At 41.4% G+C, this 21,093-nt stretch overlaps 1 protein-coding gene across 17 annotated transcripts in view; it reads right to left on the bottom strand.

The window, feature by feature from the left end:
* The window catches only part of MAP2 (microtubule associated protein 2), a 1,129,470-nt gene that overhangs the window by 166,635 nt on the left and 941,742 nt on the right, over positions 1-21,093 (bottom strand). For 9 of the 17 annotated variants that reach the window (XM_086955531.1, XM_086955543.1, XM_086955530.1 and 6 more), the window contains 2 exons: positions 16,411-16,620; positions 15,835-15,969 (listed from right to left, as the gene is read on the bottom strand). The exons of 4 other annotated variants lie outside the window; for them this stretch is intronic. In XM_086955531.1, coding sequence (XP_086811657.1) covers positions 15,835-15,969; positions 16,411-16,620 — 345 coding nt within the window. The remainder of the gene's footprint in view (positions 1-15,834; positions 15,970-16,410; positions 16,621-21,093) is intronic. 4 more of the 17 variants (XM_086955534.1, XM_086955539.1, XM_086955535.1 and 1 more) reach the window with 1 other exon arrangement.

Raw genomic sequence — 21,093 nt, 5'->3', positions numbered from 1 at the left:
ATGTGCAGGTATAAAATGTGCTTTAGGCGCTGCCGGTTCATGAGACATGTTGTTGAGAAAGGCCGCCCTACCAATCAAGAAGTTGAAGAGGTGTGAGGAGCTGAATGGGTCATTATTGACAAGAGCCGGATTTATCCACCTGTGTTTTGATATTCAGATGGTTCAGATAACTGCCACCCCTTACGCTGTGGGTATTCACCTGGAGAGGGGCTGCCAGATTGCTCAGTATGGTTTATTACACTTTTTGGGGGAGACGTAGGTGTTTGCCATACTAGCTCACTTGGAAGCAATACCTGAAGTATCATCAAATGAATAACTAACTTTCAGATTGTTTTTGTTTGTTCATAAATGTGTTGTCTAGTGCGTGTGGGCCGAATTTGTTGACTTTGTAATGCAAGAACAAATCATAAGACCTCCATCCACACTTTCAGTCAAAACCTTCGTTGGTTGATTCACCCGAGTATGCATAAATTAGTTCATAAAACCTGCCTTGATTGGGTGAACACTTTGGTGCATTGAAAAGCACAACAATCCTAACAGCTCTAGTGGTAGAATGCCGGAAGTGCATCTTTCAGAAGGACGGTTCCTGATGAGTTATTTGACATTGAAATATTCACCACTTGCACTATCAGAATAAATTGAATGTCTCTAAGCAAAAGAAAAGAAAGCAAGGAGGAACGTTACAAATTACATCCGACAAAGAGAAGAAATAAAGAAACGAAGAAAGAGATAGAGTGAAACACAGAGGAAGATAGAGAAAATAGAGAAAAAGAAAGAAAGTGCAGGAGAGACAGATAATGAGTGTGTTTGAGCATACATTTGTATACGACGTCACCAGATCAGGAAGATTGCCTTTTAGGAGCAGGGTTTTTTAAGTGTGTAACGACTTTTTTGTTGTTGTTTCCAATGTATTTCACTGGGGACAAATCGGCGTTTTACGGAAATAATAGACTGCAGCAGTTGTGAAGCCCAACCCTGTCAGGTAAGACATAGGGCACGGCTTACATAAAGGTCATAAACCTACGCACGGGTGCTTTCAGGAAATTCACATGCATACCCAGGAGTACACCCGAAACGCTGTCCATTATGCATACTCCTGGAATCTCATGAGACTTCGTAGGAGCTCGCATTCACTCTGGCCGAAGTTCTCCATACCGAAGTGCCCACACAGCGGGAATGGACACCTCTGTGCGAATGCTACTTTTTCGAGTAAAAACCCCTTTCCTTATCACCCAGCAACTAGAGGGTGATAGGTTTTGCTTCCCACCTTGGAAGGGCAGTTACTGAAGCCTGGTGCTAAACTACCAGACACATACAGGTTTCCCTGTATGTTGGCTTCCCCAGTGTCCGAGGCAACCAACGCCCTAGAACGCCCACTCTCCACTCTTTGAGTGTCATTTATAGCTGCCGCAAGCTGCACTCAAGATGGAGATGTCTGACCCCGGGAATGAGTTTATGCTTCCAGGAATCCCTTTGTGAATTTCTGGCATGCATCAAATACATTAAATTCAATCCTAAACTTATGTTTAGGTCCAAATTTACCTTTCTGAATATGGTCACAGAATATAGATGAAAATGTTGCAGTGAAACACAATCCCATTATGTTGTTTGCGAGGTCCAGTTTATTAATGTAAGCAGAACCCCTCAAAGGTATTATAAATATTAAATTGAGGGCCTCATTTATGAGGTTTTGGAGCAGGGTAGCGCCGCAAGGAATCTTGCTGCACTGCCCTGCATCAAAACAAAAGGGCAGAAATGCGCCGTATCTATAAGATAAGGCGCATTCCTGTCTGTTTCCCTATGCTGGCGCACAATGGGCTGCCATGCACCAATGCAGGCATCCTTGTGCCATGGTGTAAGTGTTCCTTCATTGTGGGGCTAATTGATTTTATGCGGGAAGGCACACCTTCCTGCAAAAAATCATTACATTCAGGGGATTTCCTCTTTCTATGTGTGCTGTGGAAAAAAAAGCATTCCTCTTCGTTGTGTGTCCCTCACGCTACCCCTATGGTGGTGTTAGGTTCTGACCCATTTCTAGATTTATGATTTCACTTAAGTCTTGGAATGCTTCAGATTTCATGGGTGTTGCGTGGGAAAACCCACAGCAACACCCATGGAATGCCCATTTCATGCAATGTTCTGCGTAAAAGGGGCACATATTTACAAGGCAATAAAAAGCCAAGTTAAGTGGCCTTACGTTGCCTTGTAAATATGCTGCTGCACATTGCGCCATCGGAACATCAAAAAAGTGACATTCCAGCAGCGCAAAAGTGAACCAAGGGGTCTCATAAATCTGGCCTTGTGTTTCCTAATTTTACATGGTTTCATTTGTTTTAGTTTGTGTCTTTCTTTCAAACATGAAACTGTGCACTGAGTGGTAAACGTCGTTTACAACGCAGTGTTTACACCGCACGACTTTTAACACGCTGCCATTACAACGCAAGTCGTTACTACGACTTGTGCTGGATGGCGCTGTTGGTTAAGCAATATTGTCATTTTATATTCCAACACCTTCCCTACTGTTACGTGGAATGGTGTTGGAATATAAAATTATAATATTCCTCAATCCGCGCCCTCCAACGCAAGTCGTTGTAAAGACTTGCGTTGTAATATCCGCGTTGTCAAGTATCACGATCTAAAAGATCGCGTTGTTCGGACATACATCCCACTGAGTAGCAGTAACCATTAAAGCTTAACACCTGGTACCCAGTAGAATAAGAAATAGAAAACAATGTATTTTGAAAGCATATTAAGTAAGTAGGCAGTTTTACTGTTAGTGAGCAGTTGTTTTAATGTTAAAGTATTATACCTTGTTTTCTCATGGGAGGACTTCGCGGGAGTAAATAAATGATGAGCTTGCTAAGCAAATCACCCAATCAGTGCATTCCAGTATTTTGTTTATTCAAGAGGTTAGTATTCCGAGGAAACAAAGAGGACGACCTGACTAGTGAGAAGGGAAGCCACACAAACTGACAGAATTCAAGTGACTGGGAAGGAGGTTATATGTAATTATTGTGTACGTGTATTCACGTTATTTACTTGAACTGTGGGGTAATTAGCAGCAGCCTTTTGGTTTGTTTCTAAAGGAGTGATCTGCTTGTTGAAGACTGGTGGCAGTGACATGCCTTCATGGTTGATTTCATTGGTTGGAAGGGTGGCTGCACTGGAGTATAGTCCAAATTATTACATTTTATTATGGTTTATTCATGGCACACTATGCAGTATATGCTTATTACCCTCATAGGTCTTTCTGAAAACTAAACTAGGGTGACACAATGTCACTTCCTCCTGTTAAATAAATTGGCAAAACTCAGAATCAGCAAATAAAACAAACAGTAGAGCCCATACACAAAGCATTTTCAGCATGGGAAGTAGCACGTTAGTAGTAATCTTTACATACTCACAAAATGCCATTCACAAACCTCGGGAGATCTCCAACTAAGCCTATCCTTTCTCTTTTGTGCAGAGATATCCAACACAAGTGTAGCAGGTCACTGTACACAAAAGTGTAAATTTGGGACGGCCAAGGAGTAGTGGTGAGGTGCATCCAAATACTAAAACACACTCACAGAAGACTAATACAAGTGCGGTTTAGAAATGGTAAAATCTACTACAGTAGTACTACTGACAAAACAGGCTTCAACCTACTCCAGCTAAGTCTTGGAGTATGTCCAGCACCACACGTGACCAATCACTGAATAAGCAACACACTAACATAGAAAACAATGGACGCAGGAAATAATAGTAGTGCCACGCAGGGAAAAGCGGAGGATGAATGGGAAAATATTTTTGAGCATCTAGAAAGATGTATTTCTTTATTTTTATTAAATAACATTAAAAATAAAAACTTCAACTTTAGCTTCAAGTTCTATAAAAACATTTGCAATTAGTCTTAAAATACGTAGCTAACATCTACTATTGCAAGGGGTAAATAGTGAATAATCAGGACTCGGTCAAGAGATGAAACTTAATACAACATCGCCCATTCACACACATCACCCAAAGCATACCCACATAACAATGCAAAACACAGCCCAAAAACATTTCTTTCACCATACAGGATATGATAACTTATTTTGAGGACCAATTATTTGAAAAGGATAGAGATGGTTTACAGGCAGAGGATCAGTGTCTTTGGCATGTCCGAGGAAGCAGTCATTGCGCAGTTAATGCTTCTCACCTGATGTGAACTTATACATGGTTGCAGAATGGGAGCAAGAGCTCATTTCACCTATAACACAGTAGGGCCATACCTGCAAATGGCAAAATAATGCTGTTCCTCTACTTCCTGACTGCTGAATTTTTCAAGAGGGGCACTGTAGACACAGCAGTCATCTCACATGCAAGCTATCGCAATGCTCAGAACAGGTACGGAGGCACACCACCAAGTGAGTGCGCCAGTTTATTGCCCATTCACATTCGGAAGTATCCTGCTCCAGATGTTGTCAACAATGCACTGGATACGGGGATTGTCTGTTCTCTTCACCATACAAGTTTAATAGTTTACTCACAGGAAAGGGGGGTTGGGCTCTGTGTATGAGGAACATTTGTGTGATGTCTGCCTACATGTGAAGGTTGGAGGAAGTACATAGTGGGATTAGTGTTGAAACAAGTAGTAATTGGGAGAGAGGGGTTGAGTTTTTACCGGGCCTTATGTGGGGTTCCCTGGACCAGGCAAGTCATATATTGATGGTCTGATGGTGAGGACATGCTCCTCAAGAAGAATAAGACACAGACAGCCTCTAGGTCTGCATCCGGGAAAAGTATTTGTCACCTACATGCTAGAGAAGTTCGACTCCACCTGGCTCCTCTCGACCTGTCATTTTTTCTTGAGGTCTCTTATGGCATGTGCGTTTTATAGCATTACATTGACATAATTTGTCAACTTTCGCAACATGGACACCTTCTCTGTTCTAATGAGGGTGTATAGAAGCAGACCATCTAGGTCCTTGTAATGGCCAACTACAAAGGAAATAACAAGGACGGTTTACTCCACAGGAAAGCTCCTCTTGTCTTAAATAGGGCTGGCTGCATTTTAGAAACTGTATATGTTGTGTACAATCATGTTAGTTAGGCAATCTAAGGAGAAGGGAGCAGAGCATAGTGTGTGGGGGGTATTTATTTGATTGATTCAGGGTCAATGTGTGTCTGAAGATTGAGATCTGGGTCTTGCGTGTGGTGTTTCTCTGGTTACATTTGGAGTTCCTCACCCATGCAGCGGAAAGCGTTGCAGCTGGGTTGGAGAACTACCCCAACAGGAGTATATTAGAAATCCAAAAGTAAAATTACTACAAGTAAATACAGTCATAATTTCTGTTGTAGGTGGTTCCACCCCCTCATGTATGGGTTAGAGACTTATAAGTCCTTGTTAGACTTGGCATCCTTGGTGTGGTTTTCCCAACTTTTTGCCTTCAACCTTCCTGTTTTGCTGACTTTATTTTTGCTGGCCTTAATACTCTGCACACTTTACCTCTGCTAATAAACATTAAAGTGCTTTTGCCCGCACCTTAGAACATGGTAGAACTAGCTTATACCCAATTGGCATATTTCATTTACTTGAAAGTTCCTAGTAAAGTGGTACTACATGTGCCCATGGCGTGTACATTAAACGCTACTAGTGGGCCTGCAGTACTGATTATGCCACTCAATTAAGTAGCACTTTAAGCATGTCTCAGGTCTGCAATTGCAGCCTGTGCATGCAGTTTTTAATTGCAATTACCATCTGGTAATATATAAACCTTTTGCATTTATACAAAGAATTCACCCCTAGCAGGTCTTGGAGAGTCCTCAGGGCAGGGTGCAGTAAAGTAGAACAGTTTTACATGTACTGGTAGTGAGAAACCACTGCTGCAAGAACTGCCTCTCCCTGAGTAAAACGTTGGAGTTATCGTTTTACATTTAAATAGGTGATAATTTCCAAATGGGAGACAGTTAATGTTTTGTGTCTTTGGAATTGTAATAAAAAATCCTCTTTTATGGTAAAGTCAGATTTTAAATTTACAATTTTGACATTGCCGATTTTAGAAAGATAGCATTTTCCTGCCTTAGCCATTTAGTGCCTACTGCCTGTCTCTGGGTCACATGGTTGGTTGTAGCTGACAGTTGGGCTTTATGTATTCCTCCTAGACAGCCCCACATAATAGAGAGCTTAGGTGTACTTCGATGGGTCATTATAGGCAGGATGGGAAGGTGGAGCTGGGCACAGCCCTACTTACTTTTAATAGGCTGCGTCCTGCCTCCACACAAACTGCTGCATACTCCCTGTAGATAGTCTGGAGCCATGACAGGGAAGGCAGGAAGCCCGTGGACTTCAAGGTGAAACCTCTAGAAGCTACTCCACTTCAAAGGAAGGCCTAGGTATAAACATTGGACCCCAGAAACGAACTCTTCAGTACATGTCTGGATCTGTGGATACTCTGCCAGGGAGAAGGACGGCTGTGCTGCCACTCTGCTGGAATGCTGCACTGCTGTGCTGGCCTGTTGCCCCCTTGTCTGGATGAGAAGAACTGGACCAGCATCTGTTGAACCCAGGACCCCAGAGTGACTTTAAGGGATAGGGGTGGCTCCTCGGCTAAGGCCGAGGAGCATCGCTTAACTGCTCTGCAAGCAGTGTAAAAACGAAAACTGAAACGATAATAACCAACATCATTATCATTTTTGTTTCCCTTCCTGATTGGGTGCCGGGTGGGCAGATGGGCTTGGCTGGCCAGTGCAGGGGTTAGGGGAGGAGTGTGAAGCACATTCTAAAGTGCGCATGACAGTTTTACCGGCCCAAGAGAGCCGGTCAAACAGTCATGCGCATTTTGCATTTCCCCCACCAGGCTGCATTACAGAGCCTGGTGGGGAACATGCAAAGTCTCCAAGCCCCTGTCTGAGTGTAGATCCACGGCGCTCAGATCAATAACAATGCTGCTTAAGGCAGTGTTGTGATTGGACAGGGGATTCTGGGAGGCTGGGAGCTTCCTTTTGTGGAGGAGATGGAGCTGATGCAGCAGCACTCTGCGGCACCCAGGTAAGTCTATGTATTTTTATTTGTTTTATTCCTCCCTCCGCTCCCCACCCCCGCAATCTCCCCGCCCCATCACCCACACTATTGACTAGAGCCACAGGGACAGAAGGCTCCAACAACCAAGAACCAAGCACCTGGACTGTGCCTTCAGTGACTGTGCTATGTGGTATCACCCTGTCCTGGACCCTTGGAAGTGGGCCTGAAGGTGCAGGACCTTAGATGTGGTCCCAGTCCCTCCTTCCTGTATTTGCCTGAAGGTGCTCTGCCAGCCCATCTGTGGATCCAGTAGGGCCGACACATCTCCTCTGCTGCTCTGCACCCTCCTGAGCAGAAGCAATTCATCACTTCTGCTGCGAGTATTCTATGAGCGCATGGACTCTGCATCATCTTTGCAGCTTGCATTGCAACCACTGCTGTGAAAAGCTTTACCTACACAAGTTCTCTCATCTCAAATCTTTTGTCGACAGCAGCCTTGACGACAATGCAATATCTCGCAATGCAGCTTCGCAGCTCCTCGGAACCGATGTTGTGCGACGGATCCTCAACGTGGGACCTCGCAATGCTCCACAACCCAAATTTAGGGTACTCTTGATGAGTGGGCCTAACTGGGTGCCAGTAGCTTGCCCACACCTCACCATTGTCAGCTTGAATTTGTGACTTTGTCCTGGCCTAGCGCGACCAGAAATCCTTTCTGCTTTTTAAGTTCAAATGTGTTTTATTGAGTTTAAGAGCAAAAACAGGCATTGCCGTGCAATGGAAAGGTAATAGGCATATATTGCGAGCGAGACAGACAGACACGTCTTCTCTGTACATTGAGTAATAGGCGAGGTACTTATGCCAGATCAGAGGTATAATGCCAAGGCAACGAATGGTAGGCGTTGTAAAAAAGCAAAACTGTAAAAACAGAGAGCAGTAACCACGCAATGCATAGCTAACTTCACCGCTGCCTCCCTGCCTGCAGTGTTGCGTGTGGTGTGTGAGGCCCTATAGTATATGTAGCTCCATTCTTTGGGTGTCAAAGCCCTGCAAAGTTCCGCCTCCCAGCGGTTCTGACCCGCTGATTTACCCGGGGTGGTTGGGGGCGTGAGCATTTTGTAGATGTCCGAGATGAGGTGTCTATCCGAGTCTTTTGTCATCAGCCATTTCTCAAAAGCCGTCATCGGTCGACCAACTAGAGGGACGTTGACTGGGTTTGTGAGCCAGTGCCGGAGTTGGAAGTATTGGAAAATGTGAGGATTCGTTATGTCATAACCCTGCTTGATGTCAGAGAGGGGAAGAAAGCCCCGCAAATCGAAAAGGTCGCCGGCAGAACAGCAGTTGGTACCGCGCCATTGCGGGAAGGCATGGGGGTCGTTCTGCTTTTTGGCTATATTTTCACTGCAATCTTTTAAACTGCATATCTCTGGTTCTATTGATTGGATTATTGTTGTTTGGATCTTGGTGTATTAATTACATTTTGTCTATTTTTCTAAATTGGTGTGGGGATTTTCTTGTGTTCTGTTTTGACGGTTTTACTGTTGAAGTGCTGCGAAAATAATTTACACATTGTCTCAGGTTAATCCTGACTATTCTGTGCCAAGCTAGCAGAGTGTTGAACACTGGTTCATTTGGGGTTTGCTTGTTTCCTTGACAAGGAATGTGGTTGCTGCTTTAGTAGTGTTTCAACCTCCCCACCCTCCAACAAGTAACCCACTTTCTTACAGTCCTACTACTACTAGTTATAGATTTCTGCCCAGAGTTATTGAATACCATCCAAGTGGGGATCTCCATCTAGGCATAGATGGAAATTTACAATTGCGGAGAACACAACTCACAGATTTCCCTCTGATTGTTGGGCTCTAAACGTTTTGCTTATTATTAAGAATTTCTTCATACCTAAAGTTATCTATTTCAAAAGAGGATAGCTAGCTAACTAGTCAGACAGACAGACATATATATATATATATATATGTATATATATATATATATATATAGATAGATAGATAGATAGATAGATAGATAGATAGATAGATAGATAGATAGATAGATAGATAGATAGATAGATGTGCAGAGCATGTATGCATATAGCATACATAATTACTTTTTGTGTTAGGGTATTTTATTTGTTCATATGACATATTATGTTATGTTATCGGATGCGTACAGAATGTGGCTTACACCAAAGCTTCATTGTGCTATTGAATAAAACAAAACAGAATGGGGTAAGAATAAAAGAAACCCAGGGGGTTTGCAAACTAGTTAAGACGTATTAAAGAAGCAGAGTCTTCAGTTGGCACCAATCAGAATAAATGGGTAAAAGTGCCAATAGATCTAAGGGTTGATTGTTTTAAGCTTTTGATACCGCTTCCCAAAAGGCCATGTTACTAATTAAAACAGTCCTCATCCTATGGAACTTAATTAGACATTGTCCTGTTGATTGCAAGGTGTATTGTAGTGTGTGAGGAAAAATGTACCTGCTATAAAATTGGGCAAGACGCTATGTATTGTGCGATGAATGTTAACTAGCAATTAAATTAGAATACGTTGCCAAAGTGGGAGCCAGGCAAGGAATCAATGCATGGGAGTGTTATAATGTTATCTCCTGGTCCCAGTTAGAGGTTGTGATAGCTGCATTTTGTAGCAGCTGTAATTGTTTGTCAGGTTTTCTGGAGCAGCCAGATATGTCAATTTTCCATCATCTAAGCAAAATTGAATCAGAGCATTGACTACAGAAATATGATGTCCTTTATTGATAAGGGGTAGAATGTTCTTTAGCAGTCTCATTGCATACCTGTGCGACAAGAGACAGATCAGCATCAAAACAAATGCAAAGGCTGCATGTGGTATTCCAAAACTGGATGAACGCTCTTAGCAATAGGCCAGACAGATGAATTCCCTTATCCGAGATGTTTCATATGATAAGCTAGTGAGATGACACCTACCATTGTACTGTTACAATACATTGATAAATGAATCGTGAAGAGATGTAACTGAATGGATGGACGACTTTGGGGGAAAAGCCTGAAAATTGGCTGGATGTCATTGGTGTATCTATAGTATTGGCCATGCAGGGAGTGCAGTAGTTTAACCAGAAGCAATATATATATTTTTAGTAGGAGTGGTGGAGTCTTCGAACCAAGAGGCACACTGTAGTTGATCTTTTTTGCTTTAGATCGAAAGAGTAGTTTGAATATTTGCTTCCAATTTGTCAAGAAATTTTTACGTGTGGTGCCACCAATACCCACATCTTAGAGTCCAGTAAAAAGGAATGCATGATCAGGGGTGTTGAGGCCACTGAATTGTCTAATACGACAAGAGCCCGAAACCTTTTGTATCCATTGCGTTACCTGGGCTGTCCTAAACTGAAGTTACCACCATCTTTGTGGTTGGTCTGGGTTGGTGAAGCCTGTGTCAAAAGAATCCAGTTTAGAATTGCCAATGAAGGTCTGCAGCTGACACAAAAAATCTTGTATCTCAAAAACTGTTTCTTGGTATGGTAGAAGTAAAATCGGGCAAAGGTTTTTAAGCTAAGTCGGGGTCAGAGAGGACGACTCTAATAATTGTTTTATTATTGCAGATTTCCAATTGAGAAGTACTTTTCGTTGCTTTAGAAAACTCTTGAATAATGACAAAAGGTACAAAATGTAAAAGTGGCAAAACAGGGCCAAGGGATGTCATTATTCTGGCTAGGCACAGATCTGCTTGGAAGACAGATGGGCAGCTTTTAGGCATGGCCCATGAGTTCATTTGTTGACACTTCCTTAACCTGTATTCACCTTCCATTGAAGGAGTGAATAATGGTAATGTTTTGGGTCTAGGTATAGAGTATTGAAAGGTAAGTGTAATCATTCCAATGTTATCTGAAAATAAAATTAGAGAGTGTGTTGCTCACTTCTGTAGAATGTGTAAAGAAGTCTTGCTTTGACAGTGGTGACTTTAGCTCTTCGATATTCTGAAATATGTCCTTGGCAAAAAATAGGAGCCTAGAAATCTGGGCTGTGTAGTTCAACATTTTTTCTTGCTGCATCTCCTGCGTGTAAGTGTGGACGTTGGTTGGCATTTGAGTATTATTTTTAAAACTCAGGCAAGTAGCCTGTCTCCATTCTCTTTCAATAGATGTATTTTAGTATAAGGCTTTTTATTGTGTTTTACTATAACTCATGGCTTACTGGTAAGCCATGGGTTGTGTCTAGTGTAAGAGTCATGGGGAAGCATGTGGAAACTTATGGGTAGAATTGAGAGAAGTAGACCCTCTAAAGTGTCAGTAACTTTTAACTAGCTTGTTAGAACCACCTATGAGAGAAGACTGTGCTTGAAAGACTTGTGGTATGCAGTCTATTGCAGACTCAAGATTGCAATTTCTCCCATTTGTCTCTAGTAAAATTGATTTAACAATTGACCTTTTCTAGAACATTGGATCTTTAGGATAAAAGGAATCCCATCACGGTCGGATCAGATTAGTGGCACTGCTCTTATTGTTCTGAGCTGGAGCCTAATTAGTGTGTGGGTTCCTGATTAAGTATGTTTAGCTTATAAATGCTAAATCATGTAAAACGTTGATGTTGTCTCTGCTGTTGACTCAAATCAGAGATTGAACTCCCCCTGGACGATCAGACTATTTTTATTCAGGGTAAAGCCGCGTATATGTTCATTGTTAGCTGCCCAAAGTCACTGCTGAAGTTTGTAGGAGTGATAGAAGAGTAAGAAGCTGAAGGTAAGATGGAAAAATGTACATTTAAAATATATTGCTTCGTCATTGAAAGTCAGTGGACCAGCTTTGTGTTTAAGGCCAAGGTTTCTGTTGTGTAACCCCACCAATCGTCTGGTTTGTTATTCGATTGTGACATAGGACTGCATATTTATGAAATACAAGTTGTCCAGAATGGGTTCATAATCCTCATTTAACCAGGTTCCCATCAAACAGCATAAATATAGTTTTTGTATTTCGCAGAGATCAACAATCTGCTGCCACTATTTGATAGCTGATCAGGTACAGCATAGCATGGCTTGTAAGATGAATTTTCTGACTGGTCTTGTTAACTAAAATAGACTTTAGTAAGGGTCCCATATTGGAAGGCGTGTTCTGACTTTAAGGCTGCCTTAACTAGCGGCAATATACTATACTTTGGCGATAACAGAGCGAAAAGCTGAATTAGCTTGTACTCAAAGAGAAGAAAAGGTCTATTTTCTTTGGGGGGTAGCAGTCTGGGGCAAAACCAGTAGCACAGAAGGCGACTAGTGATGCCTGGGTGTGGGGTAGGAGCCAGCGGTCTTGCCTTAAGCACTCATGTAGCACAACTGATATAGAGAAGTAGTGCCTACGGGATTAAACAGAACCCAGTCAATCAGCACATGCTTTTAGGAAAAATGCTGGCAAGTGAGCAGTAATACCTGTAGCGGTCGATTCCCAGAAAGGTGTATATTAGCATTCTTTCCAAGAAAAAATGGTTAACTTGGCTACATGGCCAGCAACCCCTCCATGATCTTCACAAAGTGATATATCAAATGTGTAATTCCCTGCCAAATGAAGGGTGAAATTAGTTTATTGTTCCTCTCTTCTATAACCTATGCCTGATCCTGAAACAGCACAAGTACCAGAATGTACTTCATGCAGGACATAGTCGATAGCCTCTTCCCAGTACTTGTTGATAGTGGCGTATATAGTACTGGTACCATGTGCAGCAATAAAAAATTGATTGTGTATCACTTTCCACTTCAATGATAAATCTGTACGAAATGTTCCACAAACAAAATAATCCACATTTCATTCTGTAAAGGTGCTTGATGATTGGTCAAGGGGAGTGGCGGAATTCAGAAGGAGAGGGTCCAAGTATATAATTAAACTAAAAAACACACACAGAAACAACATTGTTAAAGGGATGTATGATGTAAAAGCCACAAATACGAAATGTATATAAGGTCTTCATACCGGTCCATCCTTATATTTTATGGCCAAAGGATGGTTGCTGATGTCATGAGTGACATCACAGTTTATGTTAAAGTCCCTATGCTATTATTTGTGATGTTGTCTTAGACATCATGTGGGAGGTAATGAGCAGTGCATTGAGGAAGTCATGCCTGTGTAGTTGATTACCAAATTTCAGGCGGTTTTAAATCATAGTCATAAAGAGAAAGACATATTATATCTGTCTCTCTATTTCTGTCTCTCTCTCTCTCTTTCCTTTTTTTGTCTCGTGTTTTCTCTGTCTCAAGAAACTGGGGAATTTTAGTGCTCAAAATGCGAACTCATATCGGTGCTTCACAATGTGAGACCTACACAATGTGAGACCAATATTGATAGGTTCTGTTACTCTACAACAGGAGTATGGGCTGACAGACTCCAAGTCCACATAAAGTCAAGATTTTTGTATAAACAATGAGTATGCTCTTTTAGATCCATTTTATATAAATGTATGTAACAAATATTAATTGTTGAAATCCTGAATGTCTTGCTGGATTCATCCCACAAGGATCGGCAAGTATAAATGCTCTAAAATTTAGGGGCCATGGAAATAAAAAACGGCACAACACTTGAACGGAGTCCAGTAATCCTTCCAAGGAGTGGGCGATTCTAGTTCACAGAAATATAAAATAAGGGGTGTCGATAAGGGATAAACTGTTGACTGTATGTAATGGAATACTAATCATATATACATTTTCAAACCACCTTAGTTTGGGCGAGTTTCAAATTCACTTAATCCTAAAAATCATCATCTCTCAGTAATTGATCTGTAGAGTAAAATGTCAAAACCTTTAATGATCATACTTCCCCGTTTTCTGTGGTTGTTCCAGACCTTCCTGAGAAACATGGACATGATTCAGAATTCTGATTGGCTTCAAATGAACCAGTAATCAATTTGCATTTTGTAATATGCAAAATGTAGCACATGCATCATTTTGCAAATTGATATGCCTGAAAAGATCCAATCCTGATCCTGTCTTGTCTTCCAGGTCTACTTTGTAGATGTAATTGTGAAACCTTGTGACCTTTGTGTATAGAAGTACTTAAAATGGAATTAATGAGTTAAGTTGAAGATTCGATTGATAACTTTAATATACATAGACAAGGCAGTTTTGGGGCATTTTGTAAAAGCTGAAATCGGCAGAATCTCTAGTGGGTGATTGCTGTAAGTTGAAGGAACAAACATAATGCACATCGATTGTCCTCTAAAGATTTCAAGTGTAACGTGGGGATGCAAAGTTGGGTCATACGGACAATCCAAAGAATCATGATCATTTAGTGAATTATGATGTATTTTAAACTTAATGGTGCGTTAGATTACACAGAGTGTCGCTGGATCCGCCGTTTATTGGGCTCCAGTCACATGTTATAAGCATAGGGGCAGTGACATCCTGGATCTATTTACACTCCGTAAGATCTTGGTCAGAATGCTCTGGCATACAGAATGACTCACTGCTGCCATGAAGCAAATTACTAAACCATGGGGGACTTTAGCAAGCTCCATACTCCTGTAGATGACAAGGTGTGGGTGCGATGGAGAGGAAGACCTGCTCCACTTATCCCTTGATGTGATCCCTTGATCTGTAGAGCTACTGGCAGCCTCCACATGCCCTATTGGGTCCAGCGGACCATGTACTCTAAGACTCAATCCTGTATGATATCATGCAATACTTATTAAGGAGACACAGATTTAGTCTTGTTCTCAGTATTGCATTAATCTGCCAATGTAACTGTCTCCTACTACTCCTAGAATTCTCAATCTACCCCTTATTCTTCCAAGTGCTTTGTCTAGGTAATGGTTGATTTGCATATGGCCATGTCTGAACTGGAGTGGTGTGGAGTGCAAAAAACGATGGATTTAGGCCCAGATCTCTGTACGGGGGTGAATGTATGACATTGTTCTGCATTCTGTCCATCAACTGTTGTTTTTGCATTTGTCTACATTCCCATCAGCTCGTCTTGAAAAACTGTACCTTCAAATTCTCATATACAAGTGATTTGTTTGTTTACTTTGCCTATAATTGTTTGCTTGCTTGTAATCTGAGGCTAAGAACGAGAAAACCAAATCAATTTTCTTGTAACCCACAGTTAACAGAAAACAGTATAACATTTTACTGCTAATTTAGCTTTTTTTTTTTTTTTACTTTTATGGTTGCATAGCTTCGAAGTTATGCTTGCCTCAACTTCACATTAATCCCCTTTTGTTTTCACTCGATCTTCTAACTCTTTCCTTCTGCTTCTGAGTCTGATGTGATCCACTCAGAACCTGAAAGAGATTCCCTTTTGAGCTTGGATTCGCTTGTGGAAGTCCACTGCTCTGTGATTAAGTGCAAATGCCTTTCTTCCCATTGATAAACATCAGTATCAGAATTGTTGGCAGTACCATTGCAAAGGACCAAAGCTCAAATACACATAGAAAATTTAACACATGAAAAAATACAAGCAAAATAATGGAGAATGTATACCATGGTTTCAAGATGCGAGCAAGCTCCAACCAGAACACACACAATGAATGTACGCACGTCCTACTGTAAAGCACTTATCACAACGCCATGATACAACCAATGCATTCCTAAGTTCTCTGATGGCAAGCATATGGGTTCATGAGTTCTGCAAAACAAAATTATATATAAATAAATATTACAGAAAATTAGAAACTAAAATGAGAATGATGCCAAGCACTAGAAGAGAAAAATTACTGACAGTGTCAAGAGGTTCTCCGATACGCAAAAAAAGAGATAGATTGAACAAAACACATCTACAGGCAGATGAGATCAATACAAAGCAATAAGAAACAGATGCTCATGTTTGTTTGCCAGCCACATTGCAAAAAAAAAAAACAGATACCAAAAATATATACAAAATACAGGAACACATCAGTCACCTGTCGGCTTCCGTCTTACACAGGAGAGATGAGTTGGTCTAGAATATTTGGCAGCGGGTTTTAATATTATTTTCCTGGAGGGAGAATGTGTCTGAATTTCTGATTTATTAGCAAGCTCAGCTTTCTTATACACTGCTACGGACAGGGAAACAGAAGAAAAGTCAGACAGTCAAGGAGGGAGGGAAAAAACAATAAATAGCAACAAGGTTATGATCGCAGTTTGCTGTGCGCGCATGCGTATAATTTATGAAAAACATAACCATAGTGCAGGGGGCTCCTTGTTAAAGTTTGAATCATTTAAATTATATCTCTTCTCTATGTTAGATGTGTTTAGTATCAGGAGCTCCTTGGCAGCAGTAATGTGGAAGATACTGCAGCCGCACAACGCCCCATTCTTTTGGATATGTGTTCTCTTTGAAGATCTTTGGGGACTAGGCTGATTCACTTATTCATTTTAATGCTTTACTTGACTATAATGACTGTTGAAATTATACACATTTTAATGGGGGAGAAAAAGGTAAAACAAAAATGCTGCCACTTCCTGGTGAAGAAATAGGAGAAAAAGTTAGGATGAACCTTTTTTCCTTTTCACGTCATCTCTGAGGACAGTGCTAGGTTCCTTTTTGGCAACTCTCCTTTCTGGGGTGGAAACCCGGCCTCGGGTGGTTTTATAGGGTTTCTCCTTTTTATGCTTATCGGCTGGTGGCCTCTGAACCTCCGTCTCGGGCTTCTCCTCTTCTTTTGGCACGTTCTCTAAGTTCTCGGTCATGATGCTCCTGTCATCATCTGTAGGGTCACAGCAAATTACAACAGCAGCAGAAGCAGAAAAAAATTACTAAGGGACTCTACAAAAGCAACTAAACCTACCACAGAACAATTACCACGTACAACCAACTCTTTTTTTCTCGTAAAAAACCCTACACAGAAAATCCTGAAATATCGACCCGTTCAGGGGCCAAAAGACTTCAAAACAACCTTTGGAGCGTGCCTGAGATTACCTTTTCTCTCATTTGCTTAATGTGAAATCCTTGCAACGCCTAGAATTTAGGTCCAGTCTTTGAGACAGATTTAGCTAACTCATCTGACTATTGATTTTTCCAAAATTTTATACATACTATATACACACGGAGGTTTTTGTTTGGAGACTTCATCAATTGGTCTGTTTGATTATCATTCACATTTTTGGACTCCCCACGCTTCCTTCATCATGTCACGACATACACAGGGAAGTGTTTACAAAGTGTCCACAAGGTTGCCCTTCTGACAGCACCCAGAATGATACCAATTGTGCAGTTTAAAGGCTGCCATTAGCCTCATGTTACTTCGCACCAGCCAGAGACAGTGCAGTGTGCATAGTCTGCGGTTGGTGGACTAAGCAAAGGGGCACATTTTACGTCTGACTAAATTGAAAACCTACTCACACTTATTGGCTTTGTCACTACCTGTTTAGCTATCTTTCACAGGAACTTGCATCGCTACGTAAAATGATGTTTTTTAAGCAGCTCCCACCATGTACACAGCTGATCGATGTTCCTTCTTGGTCTGCCTATGCTGTTAGTGATGATTCGTCTGCTGTTCCTGCGCATGCGCTATTCAGCAGCTCTAAACTTTAAGGAAGCTAGCAGGCCAGGGAGCCTGCCAGTGAAGAGGAGGCACTATACTCCAACGAAAGACTCGAGCACAGTTTTTTTTAAAGCAAGGCACCTCTGACCACTAAGGATAGAAAAGTCAACCTCTGCACGCAGTTGTTTTGGGAGCTTTTTGGCCCCTTTTCCTTCATCCACCCGCTGCCCACTATGTTAATCAGGATAGTATCAGGCTAGTCATATGTGGCATTTTGTGACATTCAGGTAAAACGGACAGACAAAATATCCCAAACTACGAATGCCCATTGAGACACAATTCTTGAAGTATCGCACTGATTCATGTGTGGCCCAGCATTCTGCACCCACTCGCCCCTCTCCTGCTATGACTACAATTAAGTAACCTGGATCTTGGATGGGCACCTTTCCCCAGATCTGGGTCTCTTGTTGTCTTTGTCCGTCCTTTTCTTTTCTGTGCTTAATTTCTAATCAAACAAGGCCTACTGGTGTTAAATCCAGTCTGCAGTTTGTATATTTCAAGCTTACTTTATATCCTGTCCAAAAATTCCTATACAACAGTATAAATGAAAGAATACGCAGTGACCTCCTGGGTGAGTTCCCAGCAGGTCAATGCATCTGCAAAGCTGGTAAAGCTGGGGCATAGTCAGTCACCTGTATGACTTGTTGCACTTTACCCAGAAGTTGCAAGTCAGAATACTGTGCTTATAAGTATCGTGCTACAAAAATATCCTACCAAAGTATCATCAGGTAAGTATGCACAAGAAAGATTTAAACATCTTAAAATCAACGAGAAAAATAGATTTTGAGTGATTTATAGGAAACCTATACTTAGCTATACAGACTCACCTTGGCGATGTTTTGGTAGTCGACAATGTTACTACAATATTTTTGAAGCACAATATTTTTTGCACAATATTATGATTCTACTCCATACCGAGGCCCTGTAGACCTTGCAGAGGTACGCCAGATTGCTATGGCATCTACTGTTGGTCCTGTTGCTACAATGCACAGTTCTCCTATTTGTGACCTCCCTTAATCCAGGTTACTTTGCAGTCATGCACAATATGGCTAAAAGGAAATCCCACTTGCTGGTCAGTGTGATGTGTATATAAGTGAAAATGGCTTCCTTAGGTTCCCTACACTACAGTTCTTAACTTCTCGATTGGCTGTCAGGGGGTTAATAGAATGTCGAGCCTGACGGCCCCAGGCTTTCGAAGGAAGCCTATATCAAGAGCTACTGTTGATCAGACTTCACCAAACCTATTTTAGCATGTTGTTTGCATGTCTACAAGAAATATATTTCCCTTTTTTTGTCTATGTCTTGAATCTGCTGCTCCTGGTTCTTTGCCCCATCTTTTCTCCAGCAGAACTACATTGCAAAGAGATTTCATAATGGAATAGGTGTGAGAAGTCAGGGTGAAGAGTTTGTCAATTGCAATTTTACTTTGTGTTTTAATCCCATTTTCCTACTGACTTGTTCTTTGCGATAAGCTCTCTCTTCTAGCTCTTCCCTCCAAAAGTTGAGACTTGTTAGAAGTCACTGTGAGCCTGCAATGACTACCAATTATCAGCAATCCTCATGGCAGAACGCAAAGGTCATGTAAGTAACGGGATGTAGAATAGATGTGTATAGTGGGCAATTATCCATCCCAGGGCTGGTGGTACCCTGACATTCTGGCAGGCCACAGGTGGGGTGATATTGGTTCCAAGCTTCTTTTCTGAGTACAGCCCAACCCACTTCTGGTTCTCTGCACACCCTAAATCTGACTATTGGAAACAGCTTTAAAGAACCTATGGGGGCAAGAGGAAGAGAAGGCTGTAGTTGGATGGAGGTATGGTGGTGCTCCTTGAGAAAACTCTTTAAGTTAGTCAGCGGTGCCATTTCCACTTAGATACAAATTACATGATAATTGTTTCTTATCATTGGACTGATGTGATTGTATCATCAATGTCGAGTATGGAAGGAATATTGTGCTACCTTACTATCGTAATCAAAATATTATCAGGCAAGTGCACATAGGGAGTCTTCTTAACTCCACATCTATGTGCCTTGCAGGTAAGCTTATATCTTCAAGGTACATATAGATGTGGAGTTATATTCCTCTTCAATGTGTTGGTTATGTTATCAAGGTATCACGATATTCCATACTCGATATTCCCGACCCACACCGATTCATGTCTCTAATACCTTCTATTATACCCTTCAATCGACAGTGTCGCTCCAGCTTAATTCTTGTTTTAAAGTAATTGGAACTACAAACCTCTGTGACACATAAGCTGATATGTGTTTAGGTGTCACATTGCTCAAATGATTGCCAAATAAAAGGAACCCTTTAAAACAACCCAATCCATGTCCGGTACTTTTTCAAGTATCGGTTTAGTACAGGGAGCTTTAGTGAGCCTTATTTTCGTGGGTTTGATGAGTTCGGATCATTCATACAGATCCCATGCGAGCATCTGGGCCGAGTTTATTACTTGGGGATATTCACAGGGCTATTTTATCTTGGGGACTAGGATTTTGTTATTTCATTTGAAATATATATAGCTGCTGTAATGCAGAGGACATAAATGACATCGTGTCTCTAGAGCCCATGGGGATGAATAATTATCTCTGGAAAGTATGCAAAGAACATTAAAGGCTCAACCAGTTAGTGAAGGAAAAGTAGTAGGGGTTCTGTCAACATGGACTATGTGTGTGCTTTGGATTATATATGCTAGGATTTTCGTTGAATGCCACAGGTTAGGTAAATGTCTATGGTGCACGGACTTTCACCGCTGTACTCAGTGGTGACAGTCACAGAATTGATGCATTCAGTCTTAAGAGAAGACAAGCCCTATGTGACTTCCCTCAGGAGCAGCCTGGAAATAGTCATCCTAACAGTGACTAGATTTCCCAAGGCTATGCGGCCCTATAAAAGGTATCTATGTTGACTGGATGTAGCAAAAAATCACAGAGGGGCTAAGTGGAAGTTATTACACATTGGGTATTGATGTGTTTCACCTGCACAGCAAAGCAGATAGGAAATGGCATGTCTCTAAGATTTAAAAATTAAGTACATGCTTAATTATGCCAGGGTCAGGGTGTAACCTAAATTCTGCCCTTCGAATCTGAAACCGTTAAGATGGTAAGTCTAATATTGGCAGAAATGCAGTACTCGATATTAAAATATTGGCACCACTGGAGTAGGAGAAAGGAACAAAATCCCAATATACGACTAGCCTATGACGCTGAGGACACCTTAATTTCCCATGAACAGCAGTGACAAGAGTTCTTAATAAAAGGTATTTGGTGTTTAAAATGGTGTTGACAGCTAGAACAGCTCTACATTGACCAAACATAGATTAAAAGGGGCAAAAGATCGTGCTTTTCTAATGAATGTGTGCAAGGTGAGATTTCTGGTAAAATCTCAAGCATAGGGATGCCAAATGTACATTCTCAAGGAGAGAATCAATCATAGACAGGGAGGGTTTTGTCTTTAAATCTCATTTTAACCCCTTGTAGGGAACCTGATCACAACACATACATTTATTTGCGTTAATAGATTCTAAGCTGGTGAGACATTGTCTGAGGGGAAATAAACTGAACACACGACATTACACTTTTGAGTATATTAGAGAACATCCAGTGCATGCAAGTACGACAGTTTTTAACAGA

The sequence above is a fragment of the Lissotriton vulgaris genome, chromosome 2_1, assembly GCF_964263255.1.
Source record: "Lissotriton vulgaris chromosome 2_1, aLisVul1.2, whole genome shotgun sequence".
In the NCBI taxonomy this organism is placed as follows: domain Eukaryota; kingdom Metazoa; phylum Chordata; class Amphibia; order Caudata; family Salamandridae; genus Lissotriton; species Lissotriton vulgaris.
The sequence above is the reverse complement of the archived record's forward strand: the minus strand, read 5'-3'. Positions and strand labels throughout refer to the sequence as shown.